At 43.4% G+C, this 21,032-nt stretch overlaps 1 protein-coding gene across 2 annotated transcripts in view; it reads right to left on the bottom strand.

Moving 5' to 3' along the window:
• LRRIQ3 (leucine rich repeats and IQ motif containing 3) overlaps window positions 1–21,032 on the bottom strand; it is a 432,105-nt gene that overhangs the window by 279,753 nt on the left and 131,320 nt on the right. For both annotated transcript variants that reach the window (XM_085602282.1, XM_085602281.1), the window contains exon 3: window positions 16,573–16,896. In XM_085602282.1, coding sequence (XP_085458408.1) covers window positions 16,573–16,896 — 324 coding nt within the window. The remainder of the gene's footprint in view (window positions 1–16,572; window positions 16,897–21,032) is intronic.

Genomic DNA, 21,032 nt, shown 5'->3' with positions numbered 1-21,032 from the left:
AAGGATCAGACACATTCTAGACAACAGCTACAGAAATCGAAAAAGTTCATCCCTCCTCTCGTTAAATGTGGATAAGGCGTTTGACAGAGTCAAATGGTGGTTCTTAGACCACCACTGGATAACCTTAGTTTGGTATGCAGAGACAAGGCTTGAATGCTATGTGGATAGAGTTAATGCACAGGTTAGAGTTAATGGTGCCACATTAAGTGCATTTGAGATCAGGCCAGGGGCAAAGCTTAGTTGTTGCTTCTTCTCTTTGCCCTCAAAATAGAGTTACTAGTGAAAAAGGTCTGTGGTATTAGGAAGATCAAGGGCCTGAATACTGGGCAGGACACCTACAAGCTTTACATTTTTGAAGGTGTTATTCTGAGGGTGTTCACAGACCCAATAAGATTGGTCCCCATCTGGTTGGAGGATATGAATGACTACAATGAGGTATCTGGATTTAAAGAGAATATAAAAAAATTCCCACATCCTCCAGGAGTAGATACAGGGACTGGAGGCACACTTCCACTCCAGATGGATGAGGCAGATTATAGAATATCATGCAATGAGGGTGACTTGTTTGTTAGAGGATCTCATTAAAACTAACACCGCTTTTACAGGGCATATGTAGGGAACAACAATACTGGTATATGGGAGGTTTTTAGGGGCTAGGCAATACAGTGGATATCAAATGGCAGCACTCCTAAGGACACTATAAGTAACGCATACCATACCTGTACTGATGCATGCTAACACGGTTCTTTAATACACAAATAGTGATCAGTGAGTACATTTTGGTGAGTAGACACCCCACAATAGCTGTTCAGGCCAGTGAAGTAAGGAGAACAGGGCATCCAAATAAACCAAAATTTTATAGGGCATCCAGGCTATAATTCCTGGTGGGCTGGGGGCTTTAAGAATCTGAAATGCAGTGGTACTTTACTGGTTAAGTGCTCTCAGGCACTCATATATAGAAAGTACCCTGGTTGGTGAGGAGATACAGGACATGGGAATTGTACTCATTACTTGTCAAAAGGGTCATGTTGGCAGTGCGTGATAAACTGGTACTGATAAAAAGCTTAACCACATTCCTATCACCATTCGCCCCAACAGTCATCAACCCAATATGAATAAGATGAGGTACTCCAGGTAAGTCATATGGCAAAAAGCACAACTCTCCTGAGATCCAAGGATCAAAGATGACAGTGGCCCATCCTGGAAGCACAGATAAAGGAGGGCCCATAACGAGGTCCACTGGATGAACATGATGGACTAGACTGAGGTCCCTGGACTACTGGATGTGGGAACTGCCGCAACTCTACTGAGGATGAAGGTAAAAAAACAGAACCTGACTTTCTAAATAACACCATTCTGCCGACAGGTGTTGCATGGAACTGAGTTCGATGATTGGAACCTTTAGAGTTGGCTGCGTCCTGCCCCTGCCAGGTTCTTCAGTGGATTTTCGGCAGTGGGTACCCACTGAAGATATTTGGAAGTGTTACCTTTATCTATCCTTCGCTTACCTTTAGACCTTCTCTCAATTTTGTATCATATCTACAATGTTGTGCCTCCTAAAGATGTAAGAGGAAACATCGAAATGAGAAAAAAACGTTTGTGGGAGATGGACAGACAGTAGAAAAGACGCTAAAAACTACCAGTTGACACGGCTCATCATAGTGGAGGCTTTGAATCTCGGGGTACCTCAGAAGCTGCAGCAAACCCCCTCAGATATTGAAGCAAAGTGACCTCCGATGAAGCCACTTTCACTTCAGGAGACAAACGTTTGTCCAGGATGGATGGTGACTATACAGCTATATACAGTCTTAAACTGAAGTGAATGGAAAAAAGAGGAGCTGTGAGGTTCACTACAAACTTTAAGGGGTGCACAACCTCTGCTATAGTTCAAACAGTCTCATAAAGGTTGGTTGGAAGATATCAAGTGGGTTACCAATATCTACCCACTAGGAATGCCTGAGCAGCCATCAAATGGGGACACACTCAGTGAGGTCATCCATAGATACTTAGAAAAGGAGACTCTTACTGCTGACTTACTTTTTCCTTAGTACCAAGGCCAAGATAACATACAGTCTGCCAATCTGGATTACCAGAGGCAAGAAAATGTGCAGATATAGCAGTCACTGAGCTGGGAAGAGCCCAAGAAAGAGACATCATCTTGAAGGAAGCAAGCCACCCCCACACGGAACTGAAAGATGGTGCACAAATCATGATTTGTCCAGATTACATTAGAAATACTCAGAGGAAGAGATAGTGATTTTAGGGTATCTCTAAGAAATAACTGACATCCTGGGACATAAACAATTGTCATGGCATCCAGTGAACCTGACGTTTTCTCCTGGGACACAACTGGATGCTCCAGAATCTTTTTGGGAAGTAAGACAGATATTTAGGATTTGATTAATCGAAGCTGAGAGTGGGTAAGCCATGTGTTTTGATGCTGGAACCACAATTGGAGCCTTGCATGTTTTTGCAGCCCTTTTTTAATCTGGGGCTGGTTTTGAATAATTAAATATTGTATAGCTGGAGTGTGTAAAAAATACAGTGCTCAGGGTTCTATCTGTTCCTGCTCCCACCCCTGTTCTGCTTGCAGAAAGGGTGTTAACTGAAAATCAATGGAAACACACAGAGCTGAACATTATTTTATTAATTAGACCTGTTTCCCATTTCTGAGTTTCTTGTGAAATATTTGTTTTCCATACATCTTTGGCCTCAATAAAATGTTTGAAACGTAAAAAGTGTAATATGTTACAGTATAGATATTGTGTGTATTTAGAGCAGATTAATTAAGTCAGGGTGGTTGTTAGCAGTTAGTATTTAGTAGCTTTTGTAAGCAAGATAGTTGTATGAGTTGTTTAAAAAAACAACGTGACACTAGTAGCATAACTCTGACAAAGGGCCAACATTTTGATGCATCCTTAGGAAAGCCTACAGGCAGGCACATCTTTACTTTATGAACACAAAACCCCTATAAATTCAATTATATGTGAATATAACACCAAAATAAAACACGTGAATGGGAAATGGTGATAAGGGAACAAGGCGAAAACTCTGCTGCTCCATAGTTTTTTCCCACAGGCATTTCATCCGCTGCAAAGAGACAAAGTATTTGGGTACAATTCGAGAAAAAACATATAATTCAGGATCGAAAGTCCAATTCTTGGAGCTGCTTTGTCAAAAACAATTACCCCTACCTCCAAATATACCAAAGAACCCTGGTAACGAAATTTCCAGGGGAAAAGTAATAAAGGAAATAAATCCAGGCCGCTTTTAACTTGGGTATCTATATGTATGAGGGACCAAGGCATCAAAACAGTACTCAATTCCTCAACAAAATAGCCAAGAAATTAAAATATTACTTTGCAAGCAAAGAAAATGCATTAAAAACACACAAAAACAAGCTACAAATCATGTTGTATCGACAGTCTAACAGATGGACCAATTGCCAAAACCTAAAAAAACACAAATGGAGCAACGTAACCATGAACAACATGCCATGGTCTTGATAGACAGCCTTTCCAAACAATGACAAACCAAGAACACCCCTGAAAGACAATGACTGAAAGGGGGGACAAAAAGACAGCTTTCTTACTCCTGCTTTTCATTGTACTGTTTTGAGGAACTGCGGTAATTAGATCTTTCAACAGCTAAATCTCTCAGCTGCCAGAGCAAAGAAAAAAGAGCAAGCATTGGTAATGCCAATAGGTCTGGCATATGAATAAAAGTGCCTTTTGTGTCACTGATGTGTGTGGACATTCAATAAGTCATCACTGAGGCACTCTGGCATTCATCTTTGCACTAATGCATCCATTCAATCCATTGACTTATCCATTCGTTCACTCTCTGATGCAACCGCATAAGAACACACACAAACACAACAACATATACAAGATAAATTAACTGAATACAAGAAGAAGAAAAAACATGCTGCTATCTAAATATAGTGGGCACATATTTGCAGGTGTTAGTTTTGCAAAGGTATTGCAACTAGTCTATCATTGTTCTAAAGTTCAAGAAAGGCAACCACATTTAGAACCGATGTGTTGGCCAATTTGGAACAGTAAAAGAATGATACACTTTGTACAACAGCATTCCAATATGATCACCTGGTTTAGAGTAAGTGTCCATGTGGAATGCAGCAAATTGCAGATGAAATGAGCAGCACGCAAGCAACATGTTTACACTCCCTGGAGAGCTGTAGTACCCTTTTAAGAAATATTAAAATATGAAGAGGAGAAGCAAAGAAATGAATAGAAAGCTGTAAAAGGAAAAAAATGAGAACATTCAAAGCTAAAGGACTGGCCAACCAGCCCTGATACTGAAGTGCACTCATTTTTAGGTGGATGTACCTATGTGATCAGAAAATTGTATCATTCAGGGGGTAAAAGAGCCAGCTACTAACCCAGACTGAATTTTTCGCCCAAAATAACTTTCATATCAAGCCAGACCTATGGCATCAGGCATAACATTTCCATCCACATCAATCAAGCCTATAGCTGTTATCGTTGGCTTATCACCATCTCAAAATCTGGCCTACTGTACTGAGCATAATCATTCCTACAAGTCAACCATCAGACACAAAGTCATAAATTGCAAATGTAGACTGTTTACAAAAATACAGTTGGCCAACAGAAGTCGTATCACTTCTCAGATGGCTTAACAAGGATTCTTCCAGTGCCAATCCTCTATACTCATGGTTTGTCAAAGGGGGATAACCATCACCAAAACTCTTGACTACAAGTCTGTAAGACTCAAAGTAACTAAAAACACTATCTGTAGGCTTTCATTCAATTCAAAGTAATGACAATCCACCCTTAAATGCCAATTGACTTTAAACCGTTCCATACTGAGGAGGGTTACAGCAGAGGGATTTCCTTTTTTCATTTTTCAGCCTCAGGAGCTGGGGAAGAGCTTCCCCAGCCACCCAATGGCATATTTTTAAAATGTAATGTAATGACAATCAGCATGCATGGTGCCCTGACATCATTACATTGAAAGTGAAATGAGCCGTTTGGCTCATTTAACTTTCACTGCTTCAGTTCTTGCAGGGCTGTCTGAGCCCACCCCCCCCCCTCCCCAGAGGACCAAAACACAGTGGGAGAGGTATCATTGGAAAGGGGAGAATCTCCAGTTCCAACGGTACTCTTCCCTAGTGGATAGCCACAGGAATCCACCACTAGACACCGGGGAAGGAGGAGCAGCCCCTTGGGCAAGGGCCTTTGCTCCTCCCAAATATATTTATGGACATATTTAGTCTTTCAGCGACCCAGGTGGGCAGAGGGGGTCAATAGCCCCCGATCTGTTCCTTCCCCCCAGGGGGGCAGTAAGCATGCTAGGGTCCCATTTTTGTTTTGTGATCTGTAGGGGTGGGGTCTGCCCAAAATGGGTATGCTAATGCCTCCACACCACCAAACACAATGGGACAGTCTTTTATTATCCCCAATTTGCCCCCCATCAGGAAGAAAGCCCACTAGACACCGGGGATTTTCTTTTTAAATAAAAGAGGGATGGGGGATGGGGGCTGTGCTCACCCAAAATAAATTGAAACTAAACATTTTCTGCAACCCTTCGGGTGCAGGTGAGGTAATCGCCCCCGTTCTACCTCTCCCCCTTTGCAGGGATAAAAGCCTACTACGCACTGGGGATTATTTTTTTCTTAATGTAGAGCTGGGGCAGCCTAGAATGGGCATGCCAATGCCCCCACCCCCAAGAAAAAATGTACACAGTCTTTCTGCCCCCCAGCAGCATATGGGGGACACTAGCCCCTGATCTTCACCCAGCCTGGGGGGGGGGGGCAGAAATTCCACTAGGGACCAGAGATCATTCTTTTTCTTAGTGCAGGAGTGGAGGCTGCCAAGAATGGGCATGCTGATGCCCCCCCCAAACCAAAATAGAAATAGGCACATTCTTCCTGCCTCCCCGGGTGGGCATATCAGGGCAATAGCACCTAATTTGTCCCCCCTAGGGGCGGCAGAAAGCCCCCTAGGCACCAGGGACTATTTTATTCATTGTGCAGGAGTGGGGGCTACTCTGAGGGGGCATACTGATGTCCCACCCCCCCCAAAAAAATGGGCACAGACTTTCCGCCCCCCCCTGGGAGCAGATACGGGCAACAGCCCCTGTTCTGCCGCCATGGAGGGGGGTTAGAAAGCTCACTAGACACCATGGAATATATTTACTTTGTGTATGGGTGGGGACTTCCCAGAATGGGCATACCAGTGCCCCCCCCAAAAAAATGGGTGCAGTTATTACACCCGGTCTGCACCCACGGGTTCAGGCAGAAAGAGCACTAGGCACCAAGGATATGTTTATGGGCATGTCAGGGAGCAGCCCCATAGTCAAGGATCGCTCCCGTGTTTTTTTAAGGCACACATTGCTGTCGTTTTCGCCTCCCGTGGGGGCAGATCAGCAATATTTTTAGGCTCATCTGCCCCCAAGGGAGGCAGAAAACCACTAGATAACAGGGAAAGTTTCTGTGTATGTGTGAACTGGAGTTCAGCTGACGGTCTGTATGTACTGGTGTTTGGATGGGTGATTGTGTGTACTGGCATTTTGCTGGCGGTGTGTATTGAATTGCGCTTAGCTGGGAGTGTGTGTGGACTAGCAATTGGTGGACGTGCGTGTGGACTGGCGCTTGGCTGGCATTGTGCTTTGACTGGCACTTGATTGGTGGTGTGCAAGGATAGCACTTTGCTGGCGCTGTGTATTGGATGGTACTTGGCTGGTAGTGTGCATGTATGGTTCTTAGTTGGCAGTATGTGTAGACTGTGGCTTGATTGGCGGTGTGCTTGCGTGGATCCCCCAGCGATCCCCCAAACTCAAATTTAGCAAAAAAGCTGCATTTTCCTCTTGTATGTGTGAGAAATTTGAAGCACCACCATGTCGACACAAATTTGCCACCACCCAGCGTTCCCCTCGATCTACTGATAAAAATGATTCCTCATTTGCATGGGTGCCCAAAGGGAGGTCAGCCTAAAACATATTGTGAAGGCATCAAAATTATCGATCACAAAACTACCTAGTTTTGCAAGGTGGTCACCTCCTTTTTGGTCCTGGGCTTGGCACCGAGATAGAGAAACCTACCAGACATGTATGAAAACTAGACTCCGAGACCCCTGCAATCCTCAAATCTAGCTAAAACATCACAGAAATGTATGGAACATTTGTTTTTTACACACATTTTGAGGTTTGTAAGGGATTCTGGGTAACAGAACCTGGCGAGAGCCACACAAGTCACCCCATCCTGGATTACACAGGGTGTCTATGTTTCATATATGTACAGGTTTGCAGGTTTTCCTAGGTGTCTGCTCACCTAGGGCTCAAAATCCACAGCTAAGGACATTGCAAAAAAAGTGTCCGTTTTCAGTGGAAGAATGTGATGTGTCCACGTACCGCTTTGGGCAGTTTCCTGTTGCGGGCACTAGGCCTACTCACACAAGTGAGGTACCATTTTTATTGGGAGACATGGGGAAATGCTGGGTGGAAGGAAGTTTTTAGCTTTCTTCACATTCCGGAGCTTTCCATTACAGAAATGTTAGGAAAATAGTTTTTGGGGACAAATTTTGAGTTTTGCAAGGGATTCTGGGTAAAAGAACCTGGTGAGAGCCACACAAGCCACCCCATATTGGATTCCCCTGGGTGTCTAGTTTACAAAAATGTACAGATTTGCTAGGTTTCCCTGGATGCCGGCTGGGCTACGACCCAAAAATCCACAGCTAAGCACATTACAAAAAAAAGGATCACTGTGATGTCCACGTTACATGGATGTTTCTTGTCACGGGCACTAGGCCTACCCACACAGGTGAGGTACCATTTGTATCAGGAGACTTAGGGGAACACAGAATAGTAGAACAAGTGTTGTTACCAATTGTCTTTCTATGCATTTCTGCCTTCCAAATGTTTGACTGTGTGTAAAAAAGAAGTCATTTTGAAAGATGTCCCATCATTCACATGCTAATAAAAGGACCCACAAATTCAGAGATGTGCTAATAACCGCTGCTTCTAAACTCCGTATCTTTTTTCCATATCGGAAATACATAGGTTTCCTCGATACCTAATTTTCACTCTTTATATTTTACCAAACTAATTGCTGTACACCCGGTACACAATGAAAAACCACTGCAAGGTGAAGCTCAGTTACTGGCTCTGGGTACCTAGGGCTCTGGGTGAACGTACACGCCCTATATATCCCCGCAACCAGAAGGGTCCAGTGGACATGATGGTATATGGTGTTCAATTCAATTCCATTCTTTTTTATTTCAACTGTTACTTTCTACAGGAAAACATTGAAGGATCTACAGAAATGAACCCATGCTGAATTCAGAACTTTGTTTACTTTTCAGAAATGTATAGCATTTTAAGTTCCATTATTGGTTTCACACCCATTTCTACCACAAACTGGAAGAAGGTTGAAAGCAGAAGAAGTAGGAAAAATAGGCATTGTCCCAGTAAAATGCCAAAACAGTGTAGAAAAATGTGGTTTTCTGACAAACGTCTGCCTGTTCCTGAAAGCCAGGAAGATGGTGATTTTAGCACTACAAATCCTTCATTGATACCATTTTAAGGAGAAAAAAATGACACTTTCTTCTGCAGCACTTTGTTCCCATTTTTCCCCAAAGAAATAAAATGTTTCTGTATTTTGGATAAATCCACAAAGACTTCAACGTACGCTTTTCACAATAAATATGCCAGGCCTAGTGCCTTTGCCCTACCATTTCACAATAATAAGATCGGACCTATAGACATGATCATTGGCTTGTCACCATACCCAACTCAATCCTGCTGCACTGAGTTAAAACTTTGCTTCAATCCAAAAAGTGTAATGCATGCAGTTTTTTTTAGTGAAAGCACACAAATTCGTCCCAATCAAATCCTGTACTGACGGGGCCAACATGTGGGTGGAGTATAAGCCCTTCTTGCAGTAGAACTTTGAGAGCTCTTTTTTGTCAATCGCATACGGTCGGTGACAGGTTCACATTCAAGCCAGCCCTAAAAAGCCATGTAGGTTAATAACTGCCATCCCAACAGCTGTACTGCTGCCAGAGAAAAAATACATTCAACTATCAAGTTATCTAAGACATTTTAATAGCATTACAATGCTATAAAGGTTCAAGCTCAGGCAGCTGGATAAATAAACAAAATGATCACAGTTGCACGGAAGGCAAGCACTTTTTTCTGGAAGAACATAACTTCTGCCCAATGAAAACATGTACTCCTGGTTTTCAACATGTGGGTGGACCAAAGCCCCTCGCCTGGTGATTCTTAAATAATTGTCTAGTGAATGGTACACTGTTAAGTCGGACCATAACAAGTGAACATGAAGCATTACAGTGAAGTACATGGAACCTTCCTCCATTTTCATAAAAGGAGAAAGAAAGCACCCTCCTATTTTACCTAGTAGTGGGCAAAAATCTTGGAATTTAACTTCTCAGAATTCCATGGAGTTACATAAACCTCAGTGAGATTCATGTGGAAAATATGGAACTTGCGCTGCAATTTAGTGCTGGTAGTGCGAGCAGTACTGAAAAATCTGTTTGAACAGCGCAATGTGTAGCGTTAGAGCACACGGCCATTCGAGTTCATTTTGCTGCTGCCCGAGTGGAAACTCTGTTCAAACAGCAGCAAATCCATTTGAGCGGCAACCCTCTGCAACTGATCACGACTGCCTGCATTAGAAAATCACGCCAGGGAACGCTAAATCATGCTCACACTCACCAGCATGCATTTTCTGAAGCCTCGCAGGAGAAAAATTTTGCCATACAACGATTGGCGGAATATGGCCGGAACTCCATGTTAAACAGTAACGCGGAGTGACCAAAATTCCGCCAATTATGCTGGCGGAAAGGACATTCTGCCCATCCCAAATTTCACCACCAATTAAAAATGAATGTTGCTATCTTTTATTTAGCCAGAAATATTATGTTTTTGTACATCAGAGAACATTATGTCATAGACCATATTGAAATAACAACCGAATGCACAAAATTAGCAGGATACAACTAAACTGAAATATGCTTTTTCTGAATCCATTTTGGTGTACATCAGACTCGCAGCTAGATGCACAAACTGCAGAGTAAGGTTCTTGAGAATCCAAACTGCCAGTCCAAATTACAATATTTGGTAGTTCAGAATGTAAGGTAAATTAACTGAATTATGATGCATGAATAAATAACATCTACTTCGTATAGAAGTACATTCCTGTGCTTAACAGGACAAAACACATAACCGGGTGAAGGAATATCATAAATTTCCAAGTGGCCACTAGTCCTGTATTCTACCATTCTACCAAACATAAAATAAAGAACATATTTGTCATATCTGACTCAGGTCATCCCTCATTTCTACATGTGAAGACTGCTGCCAGGAGTACAATCTTTTAACTTATAAAGCTCAGGATATTTCTTGTTTTGCTCAGGCCCAATCACAGGAGGAACTTCCTCATGATGACAATGCTACTGTCCTCCACGGATTATTGCTACATTGCTTACACCTGCTTTCTAAGGAAGCACCTACAGAAACTTAAAAAGAATTACTATGGTAGGCTCTGTTGAAATTAAAGAGGATCTCACTACACAACGGCATCCTGATGTCAATCTGCCAAAGTCATATTCACAAGCACCAATACATTCAGTCAGGTTCAATCAGATCACATATGGAGGCCAACCGTGATGGAACAGGGCTCCAAATTTGAAACTTCGTGGACACCACAGAATAACAATGTCAAACATCCCTGCCTTCAACAAGAACTGAAGATTGTACTCAAGCTAGCTGTTTTCAAGGAGGACTTCCTTCCAGGAGCTGTCAGAATGGTATTTGTATAGTCAACATTTGGCATGACCTTGCACTGAAGCCCTTTCAGTTTTCAGTGAAAGTATTGTGAAAAGACAGAGGTTTCCCTTATTGACAACTCCTTAAGGATGGTGCTACAGTTTCCTGGTACAGAATCTCTCCTGGTTTATAAGCATTAACAATTCTCTAAATGATCACAGAATGATAAATTAGAAAAAGTTACTGGGTTTCAATTGCATCCTGGTAGATGAAGAAGAACTTGATGGAAAATGATGTAGATTTATACCTCGGACCAGATTAGAGAAGAGAACTACACTGTGATTTAATTGGAACCCTCAATTTTTCTGAGCTGTAGGTAAAGTTTAGGTTAGAGATTTACCACATGTATTTGCAAATGGGGGTGTAAAAATAGTAGAATGGACAAAAGCCTGTTCTGCAGGGACAAAAGGGAATAATGGAGCACTTTCATCTGTTATGCCACTTGTGATTGTCCAGGTTTAAGCATGTTTTTAAGGCAGCACAAGTTAGATACATGTGTACCGCAATGCCACTTTGAAGAGAGTTGGTCACTGAGATAACAGTAGCAGCAGTTTCTAGGTTTAAGGCATAGTATGGCACAGATGCATAAAATATATGCATAAAATGTATCGATATTGCAGGTTAATCTATTGTTCTAGGTGTATTTGTGTAAGGACGGTGATGTGACATAGGGCCACACTGGCAGGGATGAATGTTGGCAGTAGTCTAAACACAAATAACTGACTGGTAATCAAATATTGTGAAGAAATTGTGTCATTTTCATTTCATATATTCAGTGCATGAGAGCCGGCGTAGCATGGTAATGGATATTATTAATGAGGACTGTGTGCTTTATGTATTTATTTATTTTTTTAAATCTAAATAATAACATTTCATGGAAGGACTAATTATAACCTCCAATTGATGGCCCAAACCAAACTTTGTCTTTCTTTACAATGGACGTAAAAAGTACAAGGGTGTTAGAAATGGGGGTCTCTAGTTGGCAGAGGTAAGTAACTTTGTCCAAATAGGGACTCTTGCTTCTCATCAGGGTACGGGGGATACACTTCTAAAATAACCCCTGCTCACCCCCTTGGTAGCTTGGCAGGAGCAGACAGGCTTATCTCAGAGGCAGTGTGTAAAGCATTTGTAAACACATATAGTAATACAGTGAAAACACTACAAATGGACACCACACCAGTTTAGAAAAATAAGTAATCTTTATCTAAACCAAACAAGACCAAAGCGACAAAAATCCGCAATACAGTAATACAAATATGACTTTCAAATGGTAGAAATAGTTCAGTTCAAGGCAAATTGCAGATGAAACGCTTTCCACACAAAGTACCTTAGAGGCGTCGCGCATGCAAACAAAAAGGGCCGCAAGGAAGGTCATGTGTCAGTTCCTTACACTCAGGGAAGGTGATACGTTGGATTCCTTGCTCCAGGGGAGGTGATCAGTCAGTCCCTTACTGCTGTGCAGGGGAGGTGATGCGTTGGTTCCTTACCAGAAAGGAGGTGATGCGTCGGTTTCTTAGTGCGTGGGGAGGTGATGCGGCGGTTTCTTACTGCGTCCCCCAATGATGCGACAGACCTGGCACCTCCATGCAATGCCACGATCCAGGACAATGAGTGAGTTCTTGCAGCCGCACAGCAGGGCTTGCGTTGGGATCGGTGCGGGGATCTCGGACTTTAAAGACTGGTGCACTCGATGTGGCGTGCGGTGATTTCTGGAGCCGCGGCCAGGTGCTGCAAAGGTTTCTTCGGTGATGCGTCGGAACAGGTGCGGATGTGTCACGCTTCTTGATGTTGCATTGCTTTTCCAGCTCCCAACAGCCAGAACAACCTCCAGAGACCCAGAACAGCTACTGGTACCTCTTGGCAGGTCAGAACTCCTAGCAAGGTAGTTCAGGGGAGCTGGTGGTGAAGTCTTTGTGTCCCTGAGACTTCAGAACCGGAGGCATGCTCAGTTTCAAGCCCTTGGAGATCTTCCTGAATCAGGGAAAACAGCAAACAGAAAAGTTATTTCTCCTTTCCTTGGCAGCAAGTAGCCACTGCAGGCCAACCCCAGACACAAAACAGCACAGGGGCAGTATTCCTCCTCTGCTTCTCCGGCTCTTCTCCTTGGCAAAGGTTCTTCTTGATTCCCAGAAGTGATCTAAAAGTCTGGGGTCTGGGCCCCTCTTTTTATACAGTAAATCTCTTTGTTCTCTCCTGGCCCAGGGCTCTGAGCCCAGTCCAAACCAGCTCTGGGTGGCACTTTCCAAGTGCACAACAACCTCCACTGTCAGTGTGAGCCCTGGCTCCAGACACACCACAGGGGGGCGGAGCCATCATTGTGGAAGGCAGGCACAGCCTTATTCAGATGCAAGTGCTACTCCTCCCACCCCTACAAATGCAGACCAGGCCTATTCAGCCTAGCGCTTACTCATCCAGACTCTCTGGGGCCACTGCACATCCCCAGCCACTGTCTCTGCAAAGCCAGACAGTCAATACACATACTAGCAGTGGCACATTGGATGGCTAAGCAAGAAAATACCTACTTTCTAAAAGTGGTATTTTCAAACATAGAATGTAAAAATCACCCTCACCAAAAGATTAATTTCAACATTCTGAGTTCAGGCATACTAAACTTTATTTTCCTATCTGGTTCCCAAGGGCAGTTATGCTTATAAGATGTTATGGGCAAACTCCCCATTCTATCCTATGGGAACAGCCTTACAATAGTGAAAAACTAAATTGGCAGTATTTCACTATCAGGACATGCCATACACATCTTTCAATCGCTTATCCATAGCATCCGTTGTGAGTGTTAATATCGGGTAAGAGTTTTCGATCTAGCATTTCCCATAGGCGGCTCACTTACAGTGTATTCTTTCATTAATTATTTCAGGAATTATAACGTAACTAAATACTTTGTCAACTCGGAATCACTGAATCATTGTATCCATTTCCAGTGCCGTGAGAGCATCGGCCGTTTGTTCATTCCTACGAAAGGTTATACGCACGGGTTTGTTACTTTCTATCTTTAGTCTAACTTTCGGTGTTTGTTCTATGTATCTGAAATATTATCTTGAGGTATTCTCGATGATAGCATTGGCTTACCAGATTTTAAATATATCATTCATGTTGCCTAAATACGAGAAGCAGCTGCGGCGCTTTAAATAGCGTAATTATCACTCTATTGACTTTGATTTGGTCAAGACACAAATTCCTCCGAAATACCCAGCTGAACTACGCCTATTTAATCATTTTGTTGTAGTATGGCTATAGTAGATACAAATTCACCACCTGCAGTAAAATGTTCTCAAGAAGGGTGATAAAGACCCAGGCACTGTTTGATTAATTTTTTCTTATGCGAGTTAACATTTCTTTAGATTGTTTCTCTCTCTGTTAAATAAGGTCACTGCGCATTGTTTATTATTTGTTCTGTTTTTTGTTTACTTTTAGCTTGAATATATATACAGAGTCTATCTATACATAGTGCGGAACCATCGCTATTTTTAGTCTGTTTTTATGAATACGGGCAGCATTTCAATTCATTCACTACAGAATTTTATTCCAGGCACGTTTTTCTCATTAGTATTCTTGTTGAAGTCTTTCTGTACTGTTGTATATCGTTTATTTTTTTTCCCTAGCTGTGAGATATCCTTATATGCATTATATTTATTTATTTACACATCGAATTTATGTACCATCGGTTATATTATCCATCACACTTTTACTGGTTTAAAACTACGATCCAGCCTAGGTAAGCTTAAGATATATTTTGTTTTAGACCCATCAACTTGAAAGCATGTTAACCCTCACCACCTGCAATTAAAAGCCACACTCTGGGATTCCTCTCTGCTCACTATTTATCTTTTTCTCTATTCTATTGTATCGTCTTTTTGGGACACTATTTCTCCTATGTGGTTATTTAATCTTTTCTCCTTTTGCCTTTGATTTTTTTTAGTTAGTATCATTCTATCTAACCTGAGTTCTAGCTCTTTTACTCCTACTCTTATTCTTCTATAGATTTTTTTCTACCTAAATTATATGTTTGGAACTGCTATTGCACGCATAAAAAAATCTTTTATGTATCTAATTTCTTGTTAATCTCTTGTTTTTGACCCTCAACCCACAGTTCTTGCTGTAAAGATAATAGATAATGTGCAGTTTTCTGAAATCTCTTTAAATCTTTTTGAGTTATCATGTTAATTCGAATGTGGTTATCCTCAGGCTATACCATTTGAAGATTGATTAGGTAGTCAATGAACACCACTTTTTGCTGAATTTATAGATGTATAACTGACCTTTTGTTATATTTTAGTGAAATGAATTTATATATTATGGGAGATATACAATTATTTTTATGTCTTTACAGGCCCCTCGGATTACAGAAACTTATAAAATTTACGCCCTGAAGAAGGTGGCACACACATCAAAGGGTGATTGCACCGAAACGCGCGTTGTCGTGCCCTGTTGTTTCTTTTGTTTCTCAAATCGACTCCAACAATGTATACCAACTTACTGTTGAGACGACTTTGTTGACATATTTTGTATGCTGTGGAGATGAATGTGTTGTATAACATTAGGTTGTGAATGGTTGTATTGTATGTATGGTCTGTATGACTGAGACACGTGAGTCTATCCATTCAAATGACCTTTCTGATGGGGCCATTATTGATTTTGTAGACAATTATTTTACATCATACTAAGCAATTTTCTGGTATTTAGTTTCTTTTGTACATATTAACAAAGATACAAATAAATTTTGTCAATCCTAGTTGGTACATCTCTTTTGTGTTCTTCCATATGGTCTAGCCGGAGTGATTTTTTGATATCATGACGATTTAGTCTCTCCATTATTATTTAGAAAGGCAGAGCAAATCTTATTGTATTACTAATATGTCCTATCTTTTACATTCACTGCACCCTGCCCACAGGGGTACCTTGCGCCTACCTTAGGGGTGACTAACATGTAAGAAAAGGGAAGGTTAAGACCTGGCAAGTGGGTCCACTTGCCAAGTCAACATAGCATTACTAGACTACACACAGGCTCTGCAATGGCAGGCCTGAGATACATTTACAGGCTGATTATGTGGGTGGCACAATCTGTACGGCAGGCCCACTAGCAGCATTTGATTTACAGGCCCAGGGCACACACAATGCACTGCACTAGGGACTGACTAGTAAATCAAATCAGCCAATTATGGAAACACCAATCCATACATACAATTACAGGGAGAGCATATGCACTTTAGCACTGATCAGCAGTGGAAAAGTGCCCAGAGTCATAAAACCCACAAAAACTGGTCGGAAACAGAAGGCCACAAAGCAAAAAATCTGGGGATAAATCCACTGTAAAAGTCAGGTCTAACAAAGGGGTTTTTGCATAAGGTTGTGATTTTGCACTTTATATTTTGAAGTCTGTGTTTATGGAAACACTAATTTTGCAGCTGATAAGATTCACTTGGAACCTTACAGGTCATCCTCAGCAAGAACTTTGGCAAAGCAACATAGTGACTACCCAAGGTCCGGTTAGGAGGAGATCTAGAGAGTGAGATAGCACAAAATATATCCTCCCCTTCCTGTTGCCAGGGCGATACATTGTGAAGAATGGCTAATGGGGACACCACATTTTTATATACAAAATAATGATTTGACACATAACTTAACTCAAACTGAGATCCCCTTCTACCAAAATAAGGATTTAAATATTTTTTTAGTTCTACTGTATCATTCGAAATAGCAATCTCAAAAACATTAAATTCAAATACTTACCATTTTTGGAAGAGGTATAAAATTTAAAAATAGGCGAGGGTTTAAAGGTTTAAACGTATCAGTAAGATGACAGTCCTCGATAATCTCTTCATCAGAAATTACATAGTTATCCAAGACTTTAAGTGACAAAATGCTGTTCACAATAATATGTCGGTAGCGTTTCTTCAGGCTTGCTGGGGTATCGAATAAGGTGAGACCGATCAAATTTGGACAGGAAGACAAGGCTTGCACATTCTTCAGTCTTTCGAATCCATTGTTGTGAAGATAAAGTAATTTCAATTCTCTCATTTCAGACCAAAATTCTTGACGCGGAAGCAGATGGATCTGAAACAATAATGACATTGTAAATCTGTGCAAGAATGAATCCAGATCAACAGTATTTAAAGCATGAAAAAACATAACAAGAATAACATCTGCCTAGTACTTAGGTTCCCCATATTTTATATTATGAGCAAAACACCAACTACTTTCTCAAAATAAAACTTTTTGATTATTTTATTTTGTAGAATGGTCTCATATGTTTCACTGACCATATTTTGCTACTAAAGTGTGGTATGGGGGCCATTTCCCTTGCCTACATTAAAGCCCATGGCACTCTTGTTACCTTCTGTAAGGGACATCAAAGAGGCAGGATGGGCACAGGGGCAGCAGATCTGCAGAAGTGACCAGACAGTGGAAAAGCAGACAGTCCAAAGGGTAGAGAGTACCAGACAAAGAAAATAAAAGAATAAGAACTACTGGAAGAGGAGAGCTAGGTGACAGATAGGAAAAGTTAAAAAGATCAATGAATCCTAAAGTGGGAGAGCAGAACAAGGACCAGTTTCAAGGAAAGCCAGGGGCAGAAGGTTTAGCCAAATGATGGGGAATGTAAAATGACAGGTGGCTCAAGGATAGCAGATGTAGTAGTGGAGATGAGTGGCTATTGGAAGATCTAAAAAGGAAAAAGATTAGAGCGAAAGAACTGCTGAGGTGAAGGTGCAGTCGTGGCCCGCACGGCTCGTGGGTGGCCGGCCGGACGGGGGGCAGAGGGGGTTTAGGGGGACACACAGGTCGCAATAAAAATAAAAACACTTACTGCACATCTCTGCTCCTGCTCTCATCTTCCAAGAACAGGAAGCACCCGGCACACAGGCTCCCCTGTACAATAACAACTCTGCAATGGGATTGGTCTGAGCGCCGTAACACGGCGCTCAGTCAGGGGCTGTAGAGGTGGGCATGTTCTCTATGCAGGCTGTAATGCAGCCTGCATGGAGAACAGGGAAAGTGCACATGACTGTTTTGGGCAGCCCAAGAGGGCTGACCAAAGAGTCATTGCGTACTTAGGAGGGTTGTACTCTCCTCCCCTGCTCTTCAGCCCCAGCCCCGCCCGTCACTCAAGCTGCAGCAGCAGGAGGACAAAATAAAATGATAATAACATTACGATAGTATCATTTAATTTTTTCCTTTCTTTTCCTGCTTGAAGGCAGTGGGGCAACGCCCCCCGCCTTAGCGTAGTAGCTGCCACTGTGAAGGGGAATATGTGATAAAAATTATTTGAGGAGGGGGGCGTGGTCGCGCAAGATGGCCAAAAGGACGCCCTCTTAGAGGGATCCCGGCCAATCCTGCATTATCGTACATGAGCCTGTGGCAGCGAACCTTGATCTGCCCATCTTTTTACGGCATCAGAACTCGCCTTGTTCCTGTGCTTTGAATTGTGCCTCAAGGGGCAGCGGCGAGCGGTGGATTGCGGCGGACCCAGGGCCTGCGTTGGTGGCACCGTGGGTCGCCTGGAGGCCATTGTCATAGTATCCCCGGCAATGAGAAATGAGCCTCCCGCATTGGATCAGGGAGGGGGTTGCCGTTGCGGAGCTCACCTGCGGCAGGTGCTCCTGGGTGGATTAGACACTTCTGTGGGGCACACGCAGCCAGTGCCTGGAGTGCTGATGAGAGGCTGTGGCTGCACAGGGTGGAGGGAGTAGAGCAATGCAGCATCGGCCAGCAGCTCCCCTGTCAACACGTCTGGAGAGGGGTTGCCCTTCTCCGGCTGCGTGGGTCATGGCAGCTCGACTCCTGTGAGGCAGAGGGCCCCAATGTACAAAAGGAGGAGCTATCCTTGTTTACTGGAGCCGCAGATTGCACCTGTGCCCCGGGGTACCACTGGAGTGCCCACTCGGTAGTGTGGAGGCGGTGAGTGATCCCCTTTTGAGACGGGCCCTGGGGATTGCTGAAATGTACTGAGTTGGTCTGACCTGCATCGAATAGGACTGTTTGGAGGGCCTTAAAGCTGTGGCTCGGGCCTGGGTTTGGGGGGCCTGTCCCTGATCTTGATGGAGCCTCTGGTAGGGGATGAATGCTCCACCCATTAAAGCCTGGGGGCCCGTGTCTCTCTGTGCTCTGGGGTGATCTGCTGGTGGGGTAAGTGCTTCCCTGCTTCCCTCCTTCCTACAACCCCATTGTTGGGGTGGATTCGTCCTGTGGCGGGTCAAAATGACTGTGTAGGCCCGGTAACTGCATCACCCATGGGCCGCAACAAACAGGCAGGGCAACACAATTGAACAATATACAACTCCGGCTTCCACCTCGCAGCGCAGTGTACCTACTGCGCCCAGTAAAGGAGGGGAGGACACAGACCGAACAATGGGGGAACCCACAAGCGCCGAGTTGTTGGAGATATTCAAGGATCCAGTGTGGCCCTAGAAAACAAGATTGAAACTGTGGCTCTTTAAGCCAATCTCCTATGCACTGATCTTCGTAAGGTATCGGATCAATTACGGCTCGCGGAGGGTTTCATTGAGGAGCTGCAGTCGGAGGTGGCTGCCTTGAAAAAGCAGGTCACCATGGTCACGTCCCGCTCGGGGCCCTGGAGGCGAGAGTGGAGGACGCAGAAGGACAGGCCTGGTGCAACAATGTGTGAATTTTGGGATTCCCGGAGTGGGCAGAGGGGGCCAACCCTGAGCATTTTGTGGAATCCTGGATAAGGGCACTTTTAAGCCCAAGGGACTATCCCCTATGTTCACCATTGAGAGGGTACATTGTGCTCTGGTGGCCCCGCCGAAACCTGGAGCTCCCATGAGAGCTATTATTGCTTGCATTTCAAACTATAAAAAAGGGACAGCATTCTTAAAGTGGCTAGGGACATTGACACAGCCAAATATGAAAACCATGAAATCTCCATTTATACAGACTATACGAATAAGGTTCAAGGTGCGGGAAAGACATTGCTAGAAGTCAAAGCTAAACTATGTTCAACAGACCTCCGTTATATGCTGCTGTACCCTGCTCAATGGAGGGGTGCTGTCGGGGGGCCAAAATCAAACTTTTTTTGATACACAGGAGGATTTTTGGCACTGGTTGGTGGTGTGGGAAAAGGTGCCCAGGGACTGCATGGGCCCCTGGAGGTTGGATGCAGAGAGAGGCATGTTGCCGCAAAGTTCGGCTGGAAGAGGAGAGGGAGGACCTTGAACTGATGCTTATCAATCTGCTGAGAAGATCACTCCTGCGAGGGTGAAAATCCAGCAGGGTGGCTCCATGGCACTGGTTCCTCCAGAGCAGCAGTCTGGGATGTGAGAAAATTCTCTACAGCAAGGGGAAGACACAACACACACAGCCTCTGACACTAAAGGTGCATTATCTTGAGGATTTGGGCCATCATGTATGGCCTGCTTAATTCACTGTTTGTTCCTTTTTCAGGGGTGGCGTCCTTTGTTTTATTGGTATTCCGCTGCTGCTGTTGTTAACGGGGAGAAGGGCGAGCTGATGTGAATTGTGAAATTATCTCTGCAGTCCCTATGAGTAGGCTGCCTGTTGTACATTCTGTATGGGGTTCACATCATTGCACATTCCCCTCATTGGTAGCAGGATTGTTTTTTGCTGGGTGACTTTTCCAAATTCGTGGTAGGCAACAGTTAGGGGGGTGGGATTAGGCTGTAGGTCCTAACAGCGAGACTACGTTTGTATTTGCAGTGTTAAATTATGTTGTTGCGCGGTATGCCCAGGGTAGGAGGAAGTTTTACAGACTCCTCTGTGGGGGTCGACAGTTTCTTCTTAATAAAAAAGTGTGTTCCACGACAGTGCAAAGGATTGCCAATTTGGCGATCCTGGAGTTGGGTATCCTGGGGGAAAGGACTTAGGGCATGATTCTACAATCAATATGTTGATCAACTTCATATAGTTACACGGAATGCCCAAGGGCTCCACAATTATACTAAGTGCTATAGAGTTCATTTTTTCCTCTCAAGCAGTAAGATTTAAAATGCCTATTTACAGGAGACACACCTTAAGATTCTGGAAGTCTGGGAATTACAAAAGAAGTTGAGGGGTCAGGTGTTTTTAGTCTCCTATTCCTCCTATGCCAGGGGAGTGGTCATCTGGCTCGCTCCTGGGGTCCCCTTTATGCTCACCTATAGTGAAGCGGATGTGGAGGGGGAGTATGTGCTGATTCAGGGTACCCTTGATGGAACAGAAATCAAGTTGTTAAATTC

This window comes from Triturus cristatus, chromosome 4_2 (genome assembly GCF_964204655.1).
Source record: "Triturus cristatus chromosome 4_2, aTriCri1.1, whole genome shotgun sequence".
NCBI classification, from domain to species: Eukaryota; Metazoa; Chordata; class Amphibia; order Caudata; family Salamandridae; genus Triturus; species Triturus cristatus.
The sequence above is the reverse complement of the archived record's forward strand: the minus strand, read 5'-3'. Positions and strand labels throughout refer to the sequence as shown.